General features: G+C 51.4%; 1 protein-coding gene across 1 annotated transcript in view; it reads left to right on the forward strand.

The window, feature by feature from the left end:
- The window catches only part of INTS12 (integrator complex subunit 12), a 123,800-nt gene that overhangs the window by 45,403 nt on the left and 60,025 nt on the right, over positions 1 to 18,372 (forward strand). The window contains exon 2 of the mRNA XM_086962036.1: positions 1,007 to 1,167. Coding sequence (XP_086818162.1) covers positions 1,012 to 1,167 — 156 coding nt within the window. The 5' untranslated portion in view covers positions 1,007 to 1,011. The remainder of the gene's footprint in view (positions 1 to 1,006; positions 1,168 to 18,372) is intronic.

An 18,372-nucleotide genomic window follows, 5' to 3' on the forward strand; every position in this document is an offset into this window, starting at 1 on the left:
CCTCACCCCCTCACTCTCACCCCACACTCTCACCCCACACCCTCACACCCTCACCCTCACCCCCTCACCCTCACCCCCTCACCCTCCACCCTCACTCACCCTCAACCCCTCACCCTCACACCCTCAACCCTTCGCCCTCAACCTCTCACTCACCCTCACTCACCCTCAACACCTCAGCCTCACCCTCACTCACCCTCACCCTCACTCACCCTCAACCCCTCACACTCACTCACCCTCACCCTCACTCGCCCTCAACTCCTCACCCTCACTCACCCTCACCCACACTCACCCTCCCTCAACCCCTCACCCTCACTCACCCTCAACCCCTCACCCTCACCCTCAAACCTTCACCCTCAACCCCTCACTCACCCTCACTCTCACTCACCCTCACTCAGCCTCAACTACTCTCACTCACCTTCAACCCCTCACCCTAACTCACCCTCACCCTCACTCACCCTCAACACCTCACTCACCCTCACCCTCAACACCTCACCCTCAACCTCAACCCCTCACCCTCACTCACCCTCACCCTCGCTCACCCTCACCCTCACTCACCCTCACTCACCCTCACTCACCCTCACTCACCCTCACTCACCCTCACTCACCCTCAACCCCTCACCCTCACTCACCCTCAACCCCTCACCCTCACCCACTCTCACCCTCACTCACCCTCACTCACCCTCACACAGTGCAATAGGTCTCAGACCATTTCAGTTAGAGCTTTAAGAAATGTTTATGGCTTTTTTTATTTGTAATTCTTTAGCATTGGCTACAGGAAACAAAAATGCTAAACATTTACAAAAAAAACCCATAAACAATTCTAAAAGCACTAACTCTAATGGTGCGAGACCTATTGCATTTCCAATGCTTGTGGTTTCTTGTCTCTAGTAGATCTGCTCGCACATTGTGACCTATTCTTCAAGAAAGTTGATTATAAAGTTAATTCCCCAAAGGTCATCCTGTTTCAAGATGCATGTTACAAGTAATGACTCCGATTTTGTTTCAGTCACGATGGCGGTTGCAGTCAATTCCGAGCTTGATCCAGTGTTTGTGAAGGCGCTTGGATACCTGCATTCGAAGAGCAAGGATTCTGCGGAAAGATTGAAAGCTTTGTTGGATGAATCCTTGTGTCGAGGAAGTGATTCTAGCTATCGCCTGTTACAGAAGGTACCATCCACCTGATTGGAATTACCTCTCACACTTTAATTGTGCTACTTTTCAAATGATATTGAGCATGGACTAAATGATCCCATTAATAGTCTTAAATACTTTGACAAATATATCTTACATGTGTGAGACAGATTTTCACCGTTTATTGCTATTGCAGAATAAATTTGTTGAGGCATATTGTAATCTCTAATCGCTTATTCCTTTTTTCCTTTATATTTTTTTTTTTACCCCTTCTTCCCGATTACATTGTGTTGTAAAAAGGCCACCACACCCATATTTTTGTTATTGTCTTTATTTTGTTTTTGAGTGAAGAAAGCTCGGGGAATTGAAACCTTGCATGTTTATTTCCGTACATGGATGACCTGCGTCTCATTATTGCTTTATTGAGACACCTAGGCCCTGCTTTCAAGTTCAAGCCTAAATTCTGACCCTTGCACAAACAAAAGTTTGGCCATGGATCAGAATACCAAGTTGTTTGATAATTATCATACCACTGGAGTTTTAGCGACCTATTTCGGCAGGTCAGACCACTGAATTTTATCCAGGGAAAATGACTGAAAAAAGGTACGACATGGAATTTAATGTTTCAAGTATTGATTGTGCTATTAATACCTATTTTTAAATTGAAAATTCAGAATAGATGGTGTTTATCACACACTGTAAATACCTCAACCTGGGGCAATGGTGTTTCCCGGCTGTGGTAATTGCCCGTCCCATTTCCGCAGAACTTGTAAGCGAGGTTCGGTCTATTACTTCCTATTCAGATTCAGACATACAGTGGCAGGTCAAGTTTGTCACATTATTATACATTTAAGGGTTTCTGCATAATCTCTCTTGTCCACAGCACCCCTCAAAAACCATCAATTGCATTTCTTTCTGCTGATAATAGAAAGCAAGATGGAAAAATGTATTACTCCCTCCAGCCTTGGGTCTTTCATGGATTCATATATTTCAATTATTCGGCCTTGTCAAGCTGAAAATCCTATTTGGAAACATTAAAACATTACTTACAAAATGTGCCTGTTTAACATTGTAATATGTACCACCTATCCACCACACATGAACTGGTGACGAGCTAATGAAGTGAAAAGACTTTGAATTTTACTCCTCTCAGAGGCTTCTACGGCTCATATTTTCTACCACACTTTGAGTAAAAGGGGAATCATCCAGACTAACTAATCATAAGAAGAAAGGGCTAAAAAGTAAGCCCAAAAGAAAAGGTACACGCAAAGCAGACCACTCAATTACAGACCCTGGATCTTTCTTAAGATATATGTCTTGAGTTTCTATCGAAAAATGATTTTTGGGCATTCCCGTCTCAGATAAGTGGGATGAGTGTTCCATAATTTTGGGGTTAAAAAGCTAAAAGAACGTCCTCCCATGTGTGCTCTTTTAATGCTAGGGACCACAGCAAGAGCACCATTCTGGCCGACCTAAGTCTTCTATTAGGCTGGTACGGCCTCACCGGAGGGAATAAATGCACCAACACAAGGCTTTGAAGGAAACTCTTTTGTTCACAGGGAGCCAGTGCAGTTTAGCAAGAGCAGGTCTCGAGGGATAATGCCTAGAGAGATTTAGATGTAGTTGAGCAGTTGCATTGTGTACTCTTTGAAGCTGTTGCAGGCTTCCTTGCATAGCACCAATGTATAATACCTTACAATAGCCCATCCTGAACATAACCAGGGCATGGGCTATTGTTTTCCTGTTCGCTTTGGGGAGGAGGCCGAGGATTTTGTTAAAAAGTTTAATAATGCCAAAACACTTCCCCGCCAGGCAAGTCAATTGTTAAAGTCACATCATACCAGATCCCCATGTTCTTCACTTTTGCCTTAAGATCCGGTACAGGACCCAATACATCTGGCCACTAAGTGGAGGACCAGATCGAGGGCTGCTTACCCAGGATGAGAACCTCAGTTTTGCTGGCATTCAGCAGCTTTGATCCACCCATTCTGCAAGTTCAGCCAGACAAGGTCTGAACCGAGCTGCAGCAACTCCCTCATCCCATGATAGAGTGATGATCAGCTGTGTGTCATCTGCATATGACATGATGTTAAACATCGTGTCGCTTGGCGACCTCTGCAAGGGGGTGCATATAAGGATTAACTAGCGTAGGGCTCAAAGCAGGGCCCTGGGTCACCTTCTACCGCAACGATAAAACCTCAGAAGAGAAAGGTCGTTTATTACTGGAAGGTACGATTTTGAAGAAAGGAAGCCAGCCACCTCAGAAGGCCATAGGATACTGTTTCAAATGCTGCACGTAAGCCTAGCATTATCATTGCTGCCTTTTTGCCACTATCATCCAGGAGTTTAAGATTCAGAGGCCCATAGCAGAGCTGATTCCGTGCTATATTGAGCACGGAACCCTGATTGGGTCTTGTGTAAGAGATTCTTGTTCTCTATAAAATTCATCAATCGCTTATTCACATGTATCTGAAAGAAACAGTTAGTTATAGATTCCTTACCTTAGAATATTCCCTAGTTGTCAGACTGTATCCAGAAAGGTTTTCGTCAGCAGTATCCCTGTGCGTCGGTCGACTCTGCATCCGTCATCTGTGTCGCGGTCGCCAGGATGACGTTGCGGAAGTTACTTTCAGTTCTTTCTTTTCCCGGGCCAGCAAGCGCAGATATGGAGAGCGCGGTACCCCCAGTCAATTTTTGACTGACTTTTTGTCAACTTCTTTTGGAGTCTTACATCATCTCCTCGTGAGCGAGGGATGCCCGGTTTCAAGGTCTCCGGTTCCTGTTCTCTACTGATGTCGGTGATGGATCGGCACCTCGTGTGCCTCTACTGCCTGGAGAGCGACCACGACCCCAAGTCGTGCTCCGACTGCTGGACCATGGCCCCGAAGTCTATGTGTGAGCAGTCCTGAAAGCTCCTCGAAGCCCGGCAGTTGGCTCCACATCGTTCGAGTTCCGGGTCGCGTGGTAGGTCACGGGACTGATCGCGGAGCCATTATCACTCCTCATCGAAGTCTTCACACTTGGGGTCAGGTAAGTCAACGAACAAGAAGAAGTCAAAAAAGCATTGTCGCTCTTCGACTTCCCCATGTCTGTTGGCCAACGCGACGAAGGGTGCAGGTGGTGCCACTCGAGCTGCTCCGCCTGTGGAGCCTTCTGGGTCGACTCCAGCCTTCCCATCTCCGGATCAGGAGCGACCCATGCCCAGCTTTGTCAATTTTTTTTTTTTTTTTTAATTTCTTTTTATTAAACAATATGACAATACAACGCCTCAATAACATCGGAATACAAGGAAAAGCACTTGAATGGATCACCTCGTTCCTCACCGGAAGAACCCAGAGAGCCCGCCTCCCACCATTCAAGTCCGAGGCCACTGAAGTCATCTGTGGCGTACCACAAGGATCCTCACTCAGCCCCACCCTCTTCAACGTATACATGAGCCCCCTCGCGGCCATCGCCCGCCAACACAACCTCAACATCATCTCTTACGCGGATGACACTCAACTAATCCTTTCTCTCACCAATGACCCCAGCACCGCCAAAACCAACCTACACGAAGGAATGAAAGAAGTTGCCGAATGGATGAAACAAAGCCGTCTGAAACTGAACTCAGACAAAACAGAAGTCCTCATCTTAGGTACATCCCCCTCTGCATGGGACGACTCTTGGTGGCCGGAAGCCCTTGGAAAAGCACCCATCCCGACAAACCACGCACGGAACCTAGGCGTCATCCTGGATTCTTCACTCTCAATTAACAGACAAGTCAGCGCCGTATCCTCATCCTGCTTCAACATTCTTCGCATGCTCAAAAAAACATTCCGCTGGATCCCCACCGAAACAAGGAAAACAGTCACCCATGCTCTGGTCACGAGCCGACTGGACTACGGAAACACCCTCTACGCAGGTACTACCGCTAAACTCCAGAAGAAACTCCAACGAATCCAAAACGCCTCAGCCAGGATCATATTAGACATCCCGCGCAACGAACACATCTCTGGTCACCTGAAAGACCTCCACTGGCTACCCGTCAATAAGAGAATCACTTTCCGACTGCTAACCCACGCACACAAATCACTCTACGACATCGGTCCCGAATGCCTCAACTCACGACTGTCCTTCTACACCCCCTCCCGCCAACTACGTTCCTCCAGCCATGCCCTCGCCACTGTACCTCGCATCAATAAGACCACCATGGGAGGCAGATCCTTCTCATACCTGGCTGCTAAAACATGGAACTCACTCCCCGCTTACCTTCGCCTTACCCAGAACCATCTAGCATTCAGAAAGCAACTTAAAACGTGGATATTTGACAAGTAATCCTCCTCCCCTTTCTAAGCGCCTTGAGACCCTCTGGGTATGTAGTGCGCTATATAAATTCTCTGACTTGACTTGACTTGACTACAAAAGAAAATGAGCTCTCAGGGAATGCAATCAATTCCAAAGCATGGATCAGATTAACTCAATACAGGATCAAATAGCGACAATCAAACAGTGGGGTCAAGGGGAATCCTGTGTGTCCGAGTCTCAGGGATCACCGGCGTGTCCGAGTCTCGGGGATCACCGGCGGGTCACCCACCAACACGAAAAGCCTCAACTTCGTCCAGTTAATGGATAATCCAGAATAGCGGCCAAAAACTACAAGCACATCAAGGAAGTTGCAAAAGGATTCCTTTGGGTGCGTGAGATAGAGCAGGACATCATTAGCATACAGGGAGATCTTCTCTTCCCAGTCAGGCGTCCACCGCAAACCCCGTATCGACCTATCCCATCTGACCCAGGCCGCCAGCGGCTCCATGGCGAGCGCGAAGAGCAGTGGAGACAGCGGGCACCCATGCCTGGTCCCTCTCCCCCACGCAAAGTCACTGGACTTACAATTATTGACGACCACTCTAGCCAGAGGGTTCGCATACAGCAGGCGCACCCAACCGATATATTCATCTGAAAAAAAGCCCAGCTTGGCCAACACAGCGAACAAATATCCCCACTCCACCCTATCAAAGGCCATTGTGGCATCAAGAGATACCAACACAGTTGGCTCATGGATTTTTGAGGAGCCGCCAAGGATTCCATGCAACCTCCGAAAAATTGAGCGCCGTGTTACGACGCGGCGTGAACCCGGATTGGTCCGGGAGGATCAGGGTGGTAATCACCTTGATCAATCTGGTGGCTAAGAGTTTCGCAAGTATCTTAGGTTCCGCATTGAGGAGTTAGATGGCCTATAGGAGGGACATTGTGTTGTGGGCTTGCCTGGTTTGGGTATGACCACTATGTAGGCTACCCGCTGATCATAGGGGAGTACCCCCTTTTCCTTACTTTCTGCGAACAAAGCACGGATGTGAGGAGCAAGTTTATTGACATTCAGCTTATAAAAGTCAATGGGTATCCCGTTAGGGCCGGTCGCCCTACCCGACCGTAGCTGCCTAATAGCCTGAGCCACCTCCTCGTCGGACAAAGCCGAGTAGAGGAAGCTCCAGTCTTCCTCCGTCAGACGTGGCATAACTATATCCTTAATCAGGTCGGCATTTTCGGTTTCCGAGTAGTCACTACCAGCCGCATTAACCTTCCGGTAGTAATCAGAAAACTCATCTGCCACAGCCTGTGGCTCTGTGATCCTACGTGACTCTGGCCCTTCCAGCTCAGGTACTAGCCTAGGTGCACGTTCCACGTGCTCAAGCCATGCGATCAGTTTCCCTGCTTTATCCCCATGTTCATAGATACGGCTCTGGACAGCGTTGTGCTGAGCCACCGCTCTATTCCTGACTTGGTTCTTATACTCCTCCTCCTGGAGCTGCAACAAATGACGCCCCGCCTGTGTGGGTGACCTAGTTACCTTCTCCTCGAGGAGAATAACTTCCGCCTCTTTCCGTGCCACATCTGCGTGGCCCGCTCTTTTCTTCCCTGACACCAGAGACAGCCGTTCACCTCTGGCGACTGTTTTGTACACTTCCCAGAGGGACTGTGCAAAATCTACCGATCCCTTGTTTTCCATAAAATAACAGTCTGACATCCGGAGAATCTCCTTCTTAATGGCAGGGTCTTTCAAACGCCAGGCACCAATGGGAGCCACTATACCCACTGTTGGGATAGCAAGGGTAAGGGAAAGCCACAGCAGGGAGTGGTCAGAGATACCCCGACCAAGATATTGCACTTCTTGGATCATGCACACCATCGCCGCAGGGAGCAACAGGTAATCAAGCCTGGACAGGCTGCTGTGTGCAGCCGAAACATGGGTGTAATGCGTCGACGATGGATTACGTACTCGCCAACTATCCACCAGTCCCAGCGTATCTAAAAATTCTGAGAGCCATCTCTGCGACTGTTTAAGCACCCGAGGTGGACTCCGATCAAGCTCCCCATCAACCACTGAATTAAAATCCCCACCCAGGGCTAGACCACGAGAGGCAGCGTGAGAAATATATTACTTAAATCCAGAAAGGTCTCAGACTGAAGGCCAGGCAACACATAGATAGAAAGAAAGGTAAACGTCGGCCCCCCAACCTGTCCGGAGATACCGGCATACCTGCCCCATTGGTCAACCCATGTGGCCTGCACCGTTAAGGGAAACCTATTCTTAACCAGGATACCGACACCTCTGGGGCCTGTAGTAAATCCAGCATGCACCACCAACTTGTATCCTCCCCTGTGGAGGGCCATGCACTTATTCCCAACTAAATGTGTCTCTTGCAATAAAATCACATCTGGGGAGTGTCGCCTAATAAGTTGACTAACCATCCCCCTCTTGCTCTTGTCACCCAAGCCATATATATTCCAGCTCAACACTCTCGTCCCCGAAACATGATTATTCTGCGCCATCGGACCCATGCTGAAAACAGAGCGCAACAATATTGTCACCTGAGCTTAAAAAATAACAACAAAAAAACCCACAGTCACACGCCAACAAATACGACCACACATAAAGAAAACACATCCCCGCCCCTCGACCCCCCCCCCCCCCCCACCCTGCACCTGGCTTGCACCTGACCCCAACTTGTAGTGTGCCTGTCGCCCAATACTCTAACTAATCAACTAACTAAATATTGTTGTGAAGAGGAAAACGGCTCCAAAGGACATCCCCTCCACCTCCCTAAACACCCATGCAATAATAACGCTGATCTCCCATAGCCATAATATAGACATACGTATCGGACACCCCGTGGGCCTTCTCCGGAGTCATTCCTGTTCCTGCGCTAACACTTCACCCCCCTCCATGTTCCCTGGTGCCTCGGGCTCCGGCCCAGGATGCGTGTCCAACCAGTCTGAGGCGATGTCTGGATTGTCAAAAAAACAGTTTCCCGTGAAGCTCAATCTGCAGTCGGGCCGAAAACATCATGAACATCATGGCGTACTTCACAACCCTTTCCTGGAGTCTCTCCTTGACGCCCAGGAAGCCCTGGCGTTGTTTCTGGACAGTCTGCGTGAAATCGGGGTAGAAGGAGAGATCAGCATTTTTGAACCTCAAAGGGCCCCCCGACCTGGAGGCCTGCAGGATAGCGTCTCGATCCCGGAAATTCAGTACTCTTGCAATCAGCGGACGTGGGGGAGCCCCCGGCTTCGGCCTTCCACCCGGGACTCTATGCGCCCTTTCGATTGTAAAGAAATTACTCAGACCTTTGGGCTGAAGGTGGTCAAGAATAAGATCCTCCACGAATAGATCAGGGGCCGGGCCTTCTGCCGTTTCGGGGACTCTCACTATCCGGACGTTATTTCTCCGAGCCCTCCCTTCGTAGTCGTCGAGCTTCCGGCTGGCAAGCTCCCCAGCCCGCCTGAGCTCCTGCATTTTCAGCTGCAAGGAGGCCACGTCGTCTGTCAGACTCGTTGTTTTAATGTCCAGGGACTTGACCTTCTCGCTAGTTTTAGTGAGATCCGCCCGGATAAGGTTAACCTCGATGGTGACTGTATCCAGCTTATGGTCAAGCGACTCCATCTTCTGTCCAAAGGATGTTCTAACCCCATCTATAGCCGCCATAACATCGAGAAGCGTCAGTTCTACCAGCGGGCCAGGCAATTCCTTGCCAGAGTCTTGCACTTTCCTCAAGTCTTGTGGGGACCCCTTAGACGTTGTATAGCGGTCCAGCTTGTTAGCCTGGACATAACGAGCACCTTTGGAGGATCGAGATTGGGGCTTCTCAGTGTCAGGTTTGGATGCCATGATTAAGCCGCAGTCAAGGCTCCTAGCTATACGCGGAGCAACCACCACCGCACCCGGCTGCGCTGTTGATATGTCCAAAGGCATGGCCCCTCAGCGTTCCAGGCCCCAGGATAGTGGGCCAATCCGATGGCCCCACCCCGGGCACTCAGTCAGACCCCCCCATCAACAGACGTTATCAGGCCGACAAATCCATGGACCGGACAGTCACTGGTCACTCTCCAGCTACCAACACCCAGTCACTGGTGAGCCGGGAGGGAGCCCCTCGAGGGGGAAAGGATACGAAGCAGCAGCCACACCAACAAGGTGATGGAGACAACAGGCACCAGGAGCTTCCCCTCGGGGGCGGCCACAAAACTTGCCCCAGGGCCACATCACCAATCAGAATTCCCCAGCAGCCCACCTCAGGCAAGGCCAGTGCAATGGCCCCCAAGGCCCCGCAGCGTCATCCGCCCCAGGGGTCGTGGCTCTTCACCAGCCGACTCGTTTCTCGCTTGCCCAGCTGGAAGGGGCCCCCAGCAATCACAGTAGCGGCCGAAATCCGCGTCCCGGGGCACAGTCACTGCCAGGTCAATCGCCCCCAGTCAGCATGCGGGGCGTCCCAGCATCCACACGCGGGGCCCCTGCAAGCGAGTGCAGTCCAAGCGCCTCCACTCCAGCCCGATCAATACCACTTCGCACCCTGGCGCCAGCGGCCTTCACTTCTCAAGGGGACCGGCCACCTCTGGCCGCGGGGGCAGCCGGGTCCGCGGCCAGTTCAACCCCGCCACCAGATCCGTAGCTCCAGGGGGCTGGAGGGGTACCCAACGTCCTCCAACGGTGTCCCCCGACAACACAACAGGACCAAGTCCGCTTCCGGGGGGGCGGTCCCCAACGCCGGCCGAGGCTCTCACGGCCCGTTTCAGAGCCTCAGGGACACTAGCACACAGTAAGGTCACAGCCGGTCTGCCAGCCAAGTGCCCCACGCCCACAATCAGTCCCCGCCGGCACCGGAGCAACCCGGAGGGGACCTCAGCTAGGTATATATGGCCGTCTTTGTTGTCCCGATCGAAACAAGACAGGCGGAGCTCCAAATGACGAGGCACTTCCTGTCGCGGCCGCGGGTGTTGACAAACTCAAGGCTGGCCGGACCAGCAACTTGAGCCCCAGGCTTAGGGCTCTCCAGAGGCCAGGAACTTCACAGCGCGGTGCTCCGGTCCCCGATATCGCAGCGGGACAGGAGTTGCAGGAGCCGGCAGCCGTGGGGTTCTGATGCCGCATGCACAAGACAGTGCTTCAGGATGTCTGGGTGAGAGGTCCGTCCGGCGGAGCTGCTCACCTACGCGGCCATCTTAGGCGCGCGCTAGGCTCCTCCTCCAGCTTCGTCAATTTTACGAAGCGATGCATGCCATCTTTAGCAAGCCCGACTCCTCTGGTGCACCTCTGGCCGAGGGGACTCAGCTGGGGGCCCTAGGCTTTCGATGCCAGCGGCTCTGGCCTCTGGTCCGCAGGGCCCCCTTGAATCCAGGCCTGGATCCGGATCAGCGCTGGTCGGCCTCGTAACATCTCCACCGGTGTGATTCCACTTCCACCACATCTGCAGCCGGCTGGACCTCCAGCCGGCGTCGACCCCGGCTTCCACCCCGATGCGGATACAGAGCCGGGCCGTCGTCGTCCGACTCCAATGGGTACTTTTGTGCCTGCATTCCACCCTGGCCATTTTCAGCCAGTTTGGCAGCCAGAGGAGAGTGAGGAGGACTGTGAGGGGTCTGAGGACCCACTCACTGCGCAGTTAGAATATGATCCAGACTGGAGAGAGGAACTGGGGGTTGCCTGTGGTCTGAACACCTCACCAGACCTTGGCATGTTGTCTCCTCCTACCGTGGCTACGGAGGAGGAATCGTCTTATGCAGTGGTGTTGCGCAGGGTGGCCGAGGCCCTAACCTTCGTGCTACCTACTGTGGCAGTCGGGACTAACCTCCTGACAGAGGTGCTTCAGCTGGCAGTGAGCTCTTCGGAGCCCCTGCTGACGTTTAATGAAGCCCTCACGATCATCCTTTTGTTCACCTGGTCCAGGCCTACCACAGGGGCTCCTGTGAATAGGATGGTTGCTCAACACCACCGCCCGGCCCCGGGCGCCCCACTTTCCTCTCCCAACACCGCTCCCCCGAGAGCTTGGTACTCCATCCTCAGCGTCCAAAAGCGCATTCCCTACCGCACCACCGGACAGGGAATCCAAGAAGCTGGATCAGTTTGGGAAAAAGTTGTTTTCTTCCTCCAGCTTAGGGCTACGGCCGGTGAACACCGCATGGCTCTTGGGCTGTTATTCCCACTCTGTGTAGGGTACAGTGGCGCAAGTGCTGCCTCTGTGTCCAGAGGAGGCCCAGGCCATGCTCTCCCGTGCTGTTGCTGAGGGAAGAGATACAGCAAAGTTCACCATTCGCTGTGGCCTGGACATCGCCGACTCACTGGGTAGGACCATTTCAACGTCCGTGGCGCTTCGCCTTCACGCCTGGTTTTTCTGGGGATGTCCAGAACACCTTGATGGACATGCCTTTTGATGGCCGTCGCCTATTAGGCGACAAAGCAGAAAATGCGATAAAGCACTTCAAGTCTCCCAGGCTACGGCCAAGACCTTGGACCTCTCCACCACTTTTCCTACACGGTCTGCTTTCCGCCCCTTTAGTGGCCACGGAAGGGGTGCCCTAACACGTTCTTTCCAGAGCCACAGGCCAGCGCAAGCTGTTCAACCTCAGCACCGCTGAGGACTAGGGAACCACCAACGTGGTTCTGGGAGCCGGCGGGCAGACCAGTCAACCCATCCCCTCCCCCAACCCCTCTGCAGTAGCCTCCAAACCCTCCTAGTCCAGTCCAACCTTTTTGGGCCCATCAAATGCCAGTTGGCGGCATGATTCGCCATTACCTTCCCCACTGGCGCACCATCACGTCGGACAGGTAGGTTTTGCAGATAGTCCGATGGGGCTACTCCCTCCCCTTTGAGACTATCCCTTCAGGCATGCCACCCCAGTACCATTCTATGTCGGGGGATCATCTGGTCTTCCTCCAACAGGAAGTTATGGCTCTCTTGTCCAAAGTAGCCATTGAGCGCGTTCCTGCCCCACAAGTAGGCCGTGGTTGCTATTCCCACTACTTTCTGGTGCCCAGGAAGGACAAGGGCCTACGTCCTATCTTGAATCTCAGGGACGTCAACCCCTTCTTTCGGAAGTAGAAGTTCAAAATGTTGACCCTGGTTCAGGTCTTGTCTGCCCTCGACCCTGGAGACTGGATGGTAGTGTTAGACTTGCAGGACGCTTATTTTCAAATCCCTGCCTTGCCGTCCCATCGGCGTTACCTGCAGTTCGCGGTAGGCCTCGAGCATTTTCAGTATACCGGGCTCCCCTTTGGCCATACCAGCGCCCCTCGGGTGTTCACAAAAGTGATGGCAATGGTCGCAGCTCATCTGCGTAGGCCAGGGGTTCCAGTCTTCCCTATCGCCCCAGGCAGTCTTCTCCCACTTCCAGACTATGGCCGACCTCCTGCATTCGCTGGGGTACTCCATCAAACAAACTGAAGTCGCACCTGACTCCCTCTCAGAAGCTCCTCTTCATCGGAGCGTTTCTGGACACGACGCAGTTTCAGGTTTATCCTTCCGAACAGCGGGTCCGGGATATTTGGGCTATGATTCAGATCTTTCAGCCTCTATCCCCTGTTTCCGTCAGGATGACTCTGAGGCTGCTGGGCCTCATGGCCTTCTGCATCCTGCTGGTCGATCATGTCAGGTGGCATATGCGGGCTTTAAAGTTACTTGGACATTTTCATACATAAAGGTACATACCGACAATTACGCTACTCGCACTATACATAGATTGATTTCCTTAAAAGCACCATAATGTGAGCTGCTTTTCTCATTATACTGCAGCTACACATTTATGGACCACCGTTCCCAGAACATCGTGGGTTTGTTGTTTGCTTGGTGACTTGGACTCAAGCATCAGTACAGAATTAATCGGATATCTTCTCTACAGTAAATAGTTGGTCACAACTGTAGACCACTCTTTTTAATATTTACTCCATGTATTATGCACATATTCTAGTATTTTACTCCTGCGTTATATTTCTTGCAGAATATACCTAAGAAGCCTTTCCCTTTCTAAGTAATAGACCCTTCGAGTGGGAGTCACCTATTCTCCATTAGAGGTATTTCTTCCCATCCCAGAAATAGTTTAAGCTGATTAGTTTATTTTCATTATCAGTATCCATATGTTCTGATACTTTGATCTTTTAATTATCTTCAGAATATTTGATCAATTTACTTTACCCTCCATCAATCAATCAATCAATCAATCACAAAATTTGTATAGCGCGCTACTCACCCGTAAGGGTCTCGAGGCGCTGAAGGGGTGGAGGGTCGCTACTGCTCGAACAGCCAGGTCTTGAGTTGTTTCCTGAAGGAGAGGTGATCCTGGGTCAGCCGAAGGTGAGTGGGGAGGGAGTTCCATGTCTTGGCTGCCAGGTAGGAGAAGGATCTTCCTCCGATGGTGGATTTCCGAATTCTTGGGACGGAGGCCAGGGCGAGGCTGGCGGATCGGAGCTGGCTGGTGGGTGTGTAGAAGGTGAGGCGGCTGTTGAGGTACTTCGGGCCCATGTCGTGGAGAGCCTTGTGTGCGTGGGTGAGGAGTCTGAACATGATCCTCTTGTTGATGGGGAGCCAGTGCAGATCTTTCAGGTGGGCAGAGATGTGGCTGCGGCGCAGGATGTCCAGGATGAGTCGGGCTGAGGCGTTCTGGATGCGCTGGAGTCTTTTCTGGAGTTTGGCTGTGGTTCCGGCGTAGAGGGTGTTCCCGTAGTCCAGACGGCTGGTGACGAGGGCCTGGGTGACCGTCTTCCTGGTTTCGGTGGGGATCCAGCGGAAGATCTTTCGGAGCATGCGCAGGGTATTGAAGCATGATGATGAGACGGGGTTGACTTGTCTGGTCATCGAGAGGGAGGAGTCCAGGATGAAGCCCAGGTTACGTGCGTGGTCCGTTGGCTTGGGAGTGGTGCCCAGGGCAGGGGGCCACCAGGAGTCGTCCCAGGCGGAGGGCGATGATCCCAGGATGAGGACTTCCGTCTTTTATCTGAGTTCAGTTTCAGGCGGCTGTTTTTCATCCACTCGGCGACGTCTTTCATCCCTTCGTGTAGGCTGGTTCTGGCGGTGGCGGGGTCGTTGGTGAGGAAGAGGATCACCTGGGTGTCGTCAGCGTAGGAGATGATGTTGAGGTTGTGTTGGCGTGCGATGGCTGCGAGGGGGCTCATGTAGACGTTGAAGAGGGTGGGGCTGAGTGATGATCCTTGTGGTACGCCGCATATGACTTCAGTGGCCGCGGATCTGAACGCGGGGAGGCGGACTCTCTGGGTTCTTCCGGCGAGGAACGAGATGATCCACTCAAGTGCCTTCTCTTGGATTCCGATGTTGCTGAGGCGCTGCACTAGGGTGCGGTGGCAGACAGTGTCGAACGCTGCGGAGAGGTCCAGGAGGATGAGGGCCGCTGTTTCCCCGTTGTTGAGCAGGGATCGGATGTCGTCAGTGGCTGCGATGAGGGCGGTCTCGGTGCTGTGGTTGGCTCGGAAACTGGACTGCGAGTGGTCGAGGGATCCGTTTGTCTCGAGGAAGGCGGCAAGCTGTCTGTTGACGGTCTTCTCGATGACTTTGGCATGAAAAGGGAGGAGCGAGATGGGGCGGTAGTTCTTGAGGTCGGTGGGGTCCGCTGTTGGTTTCTTCAGGAGGGCGCTGATCTCGGCGTGCTTCCAGCTCTCCGGGAAGGTGGCGGAGTCGAAGGAGGTGTTGATGATGTCCCAGAGTTGGGGTGCGATGATGGAGTCGACTTTGTTGAAGACGTGGTGGGGGCAGGGGTCAGTTGGTGATCCGGAGTGGATGGTGTTCATCGTGCGGGTGGTGTCTTCGGTGCTGACTGGGGTCCAGGCGCGAAGGGTGGTGGTGGGGGGCGTTGGTTCAGTGGTTGGGTGTGTGGTCTGTGCGCCGAAGCTGTTGTGTATGTTGGCGATCTTGCTGTGAAAGAACGAGGCGAGTGAGTCGCAGAGGTCTTGCGAGGGAGTGATGTCGTTGTTTCCGGTGCTGGGGTTGGAGAGCTCTTTGACGATGCTCTTTGACGATGCTGAAGAGTTCCTTGCTGTTGTGGGCGTTGTTGTTCAGTCGTTCTTTGAATGCTGTCTCCATGGCTCCAAACATCCATTTTGGGCCCATACACGGCTATGTATGAGTAAGTGTTTCATCTTCTAAGTAAAATCTAGCTTGTCTGAAAGATTTTTTTCATTCCCCATACTTTTTTTTATCAGGGACTTTTGTGGTCTTTTTGCATGAGGTATCTCTTGTTTTTATTTTCTAAAATTTCACACATTTCTTTGGTGATTGGTTGGTTGATACTTTTGTTTATATATTTGGTTGGAAAGTAAAACACCTATTCTGTTTTTCAGTCTCCATCCTTCGATGGTTGTCTATCATTTCTGGAATCATTTCCTTATTCTTTCTTGTCTTGTCAATTTCACACAGAGAATATAATGTACGTTTTTACCAAAGTATGCTATACAGCAACTAACAATATACATGTTTATTATTTAGGCTCAGTTTACATATTTGTGTCTGTATTTAGTTGTGTTTTATTGTTTGTTTAGGAACCTTTTGTAACTGTCCTGAAGAAAGCGCTTTGCACGCCGAAACGCGTGTAGAAAAATAAGCAATTTCCACCATTAATACACGATGTCACAATATGAAACCAACTGTTATATCTATGTGTGGTTTTTGTATGGATTTTTATCACATTCCTTAGAAATTGTCCTTTATATCTTTTTGTTTATATTGTTTGTTCAGGATACACCATTCTACGTTGTTCTGATTAGTACAGTACGTTTTGTTCTAAGAATTGTATGTTGGACACAAATAATCATTTTGAATATGAATTTGTACTAATAAAATGAAGTTTTTATTCTAATTATTTGCAGTACACTGAGTCTATGATGGTGTCAGTTTATGTTACGGTCTATATATTTGATATGACCTAGTATTTGCCTAGGGTGTTCTTCTCTCATTTGGCATATGTGGGCTCTGCAGCGGGACCTGAGGTTCCAGAGGGCACAGCATCAGGGTAATCAGTCAGATTGTGTCGAGATCTCGGAGGGCACTGCACAACAATGGTGGCTCACGAACCAGGATTGGGTCTACGGCAGATCCCTTTCCCTTCCCCAACCAGAACACGCAGTGGTGACCGATGCATCGCTTTTGGAATGGGGGGCCACATGGGTGAGGCGGAGATCAGAGGCCTCTGGTCTCTGGCAGAGTCTGGGCTTCACATCAACCTTCTGCAGCTCCAGGCAGTCAGTCTTGCACTAAAGGCATTCCTTCCCTCTGTCCGGGGAAGAGTAGTGCAGGTGTACACGGACAACACCACCGCCATGTGGTACTGAAACAAACAAGACAGGTGGGGTCAAGGTCCCTATGTCAAGAGGCCCTCCGTCTCTGGACATGGCTGGAACATCAATGCATATCCCTGGTGGTTCAACACCTGGCAGGTTCACTGAACGCCAGGGCTGACAAATTCAGCCGCAGTTGCATGATGGATCACAAATGGCATCTTCACTCGGAGGTGGTGCAAGGTCTCTTGCAACAGTGGGGAGAGCCTTGGTTAGAACTATTCGCCACCGAAGAGAACGCACAATGTTAGCAATTCTGTGCGTTGGAATTTCCAAGGCGGCACTTTTTTGTCGCAAGTTGAGTTGCGGTCTTCTATACACCTTTCCGCCTATACCACTTCTACCCACAGTGCTGAAGAAGATTAAGAGCAACAGGGCCCAAGTAATTCTTGTGGCTCCGGACTGGGCACGAAGAGTCTGGCATCCTGAGCTGCTCAACATGGCCATTGATTCCCCCAATCCGACTGCCTCTTCAGGAGGATCTTCTGCCGCAGCAGCAGGGGATGTTCCTCTATCCGAACCTGTCCATCCTCCACCTCTTTGCGTGGAGATTGATCGGCAGCAGTTGACGTCATTTGACTTGCCTCCCGAAATTTGTGATGTAATCTTGGCAGCCAGGCGTCCTTCCACTAAGGTATACTCCTACACATGGAATAAGTTTGTGGCATGGTGCACAGCAAAGGCTGTGGATCCCCTTTCTGCCCCTCTTTCTGAGGTTCTCTTGCTCCACCTTTCTTTGGCCCAGCAGGGCTCTGCTCTGGGCACTCTTAAGGGCTACCTCTCGGCCATTTGAGCCTTTCTCATGCTTCCTGATCAGCCTTTTCTTTTCAAGTCCCCTGTTGTAAATAGATTTCTTAAGTGCATTACTCATCTGTTTCCTCCTGCTCCCTTCGTAATGCCTCAGTGGGACTTTAACTTGGTGCTAACCTATCTTATGTGCGCTCCCTTCAAGCCGCTACATAACTGTCCTCTGAGACTCTTAACTCTCAAAACTGCTTTTCTGGTGGCCATCACCTCTGCACGCAGAGTGAGTAAGCTGCAAGCTCTGTCTTCCAAGCCTCCCTTTCTGGCTTCCAAGACTTCCTTTCTGGCTGTTCATCCAGACAAGTTCGCCCTCAGAACTTGACCTTCCTTTCTTCCAAAGGGGGTCACTTCTTTTCATATTGGCCAAATCATCACTTTGCCCACCTTCTTTCCACCTCGGCATCCTTCAAAAGAGGAAGAGAGGCTCCACCGTCTGGATTCAAAACGTGCGCTCTCCTATTTGGATCGCACCGAGCTTTTCCGGGTGGATGACCAGCTCTTTGTTGGTTAGGTGGGCGCTAAGAAAAGTCGGGCCGTGCACAAACGGACCATCTCCAGGTGGGTCGTTCTGTGCATCAAAGCCTGTTATTTTTTGGCTATGAAGGAGCCTCCAGTGGGGCTGCCTGCCCATCCTACTAGGGTGACGGCAGCTACTACTGCTTTGGGACGGGCAGTCCCCCTAAATGACATCTGTCAGGCAGCAACGTGGGCATCACTGCACATGTTTACGAGACACTACTGTGTGGATAGAAGTCCGGAGAGACTGCTTCTCCGACCTTTCTGTTCAACAGGACTTTCTGGTGTGATCTTGGTTCGCAGACCCACGTCCTGGGTTGGCATTGCTGGGG

This window comes from Lissotriton vulgaris, chromosome 3_1, assembly GCF_964263255.1.
Source record: "Lissotriton vulgaris chromosome 3_1, aLisVul1.2, whole genome shotgun sequence".
Lineage (NCBI taxonomy): Eukaryota > Metazoa > Chordata > Amphibia > Caudata > Salamandridae > Lissotriton > Lissotriton vulgaris.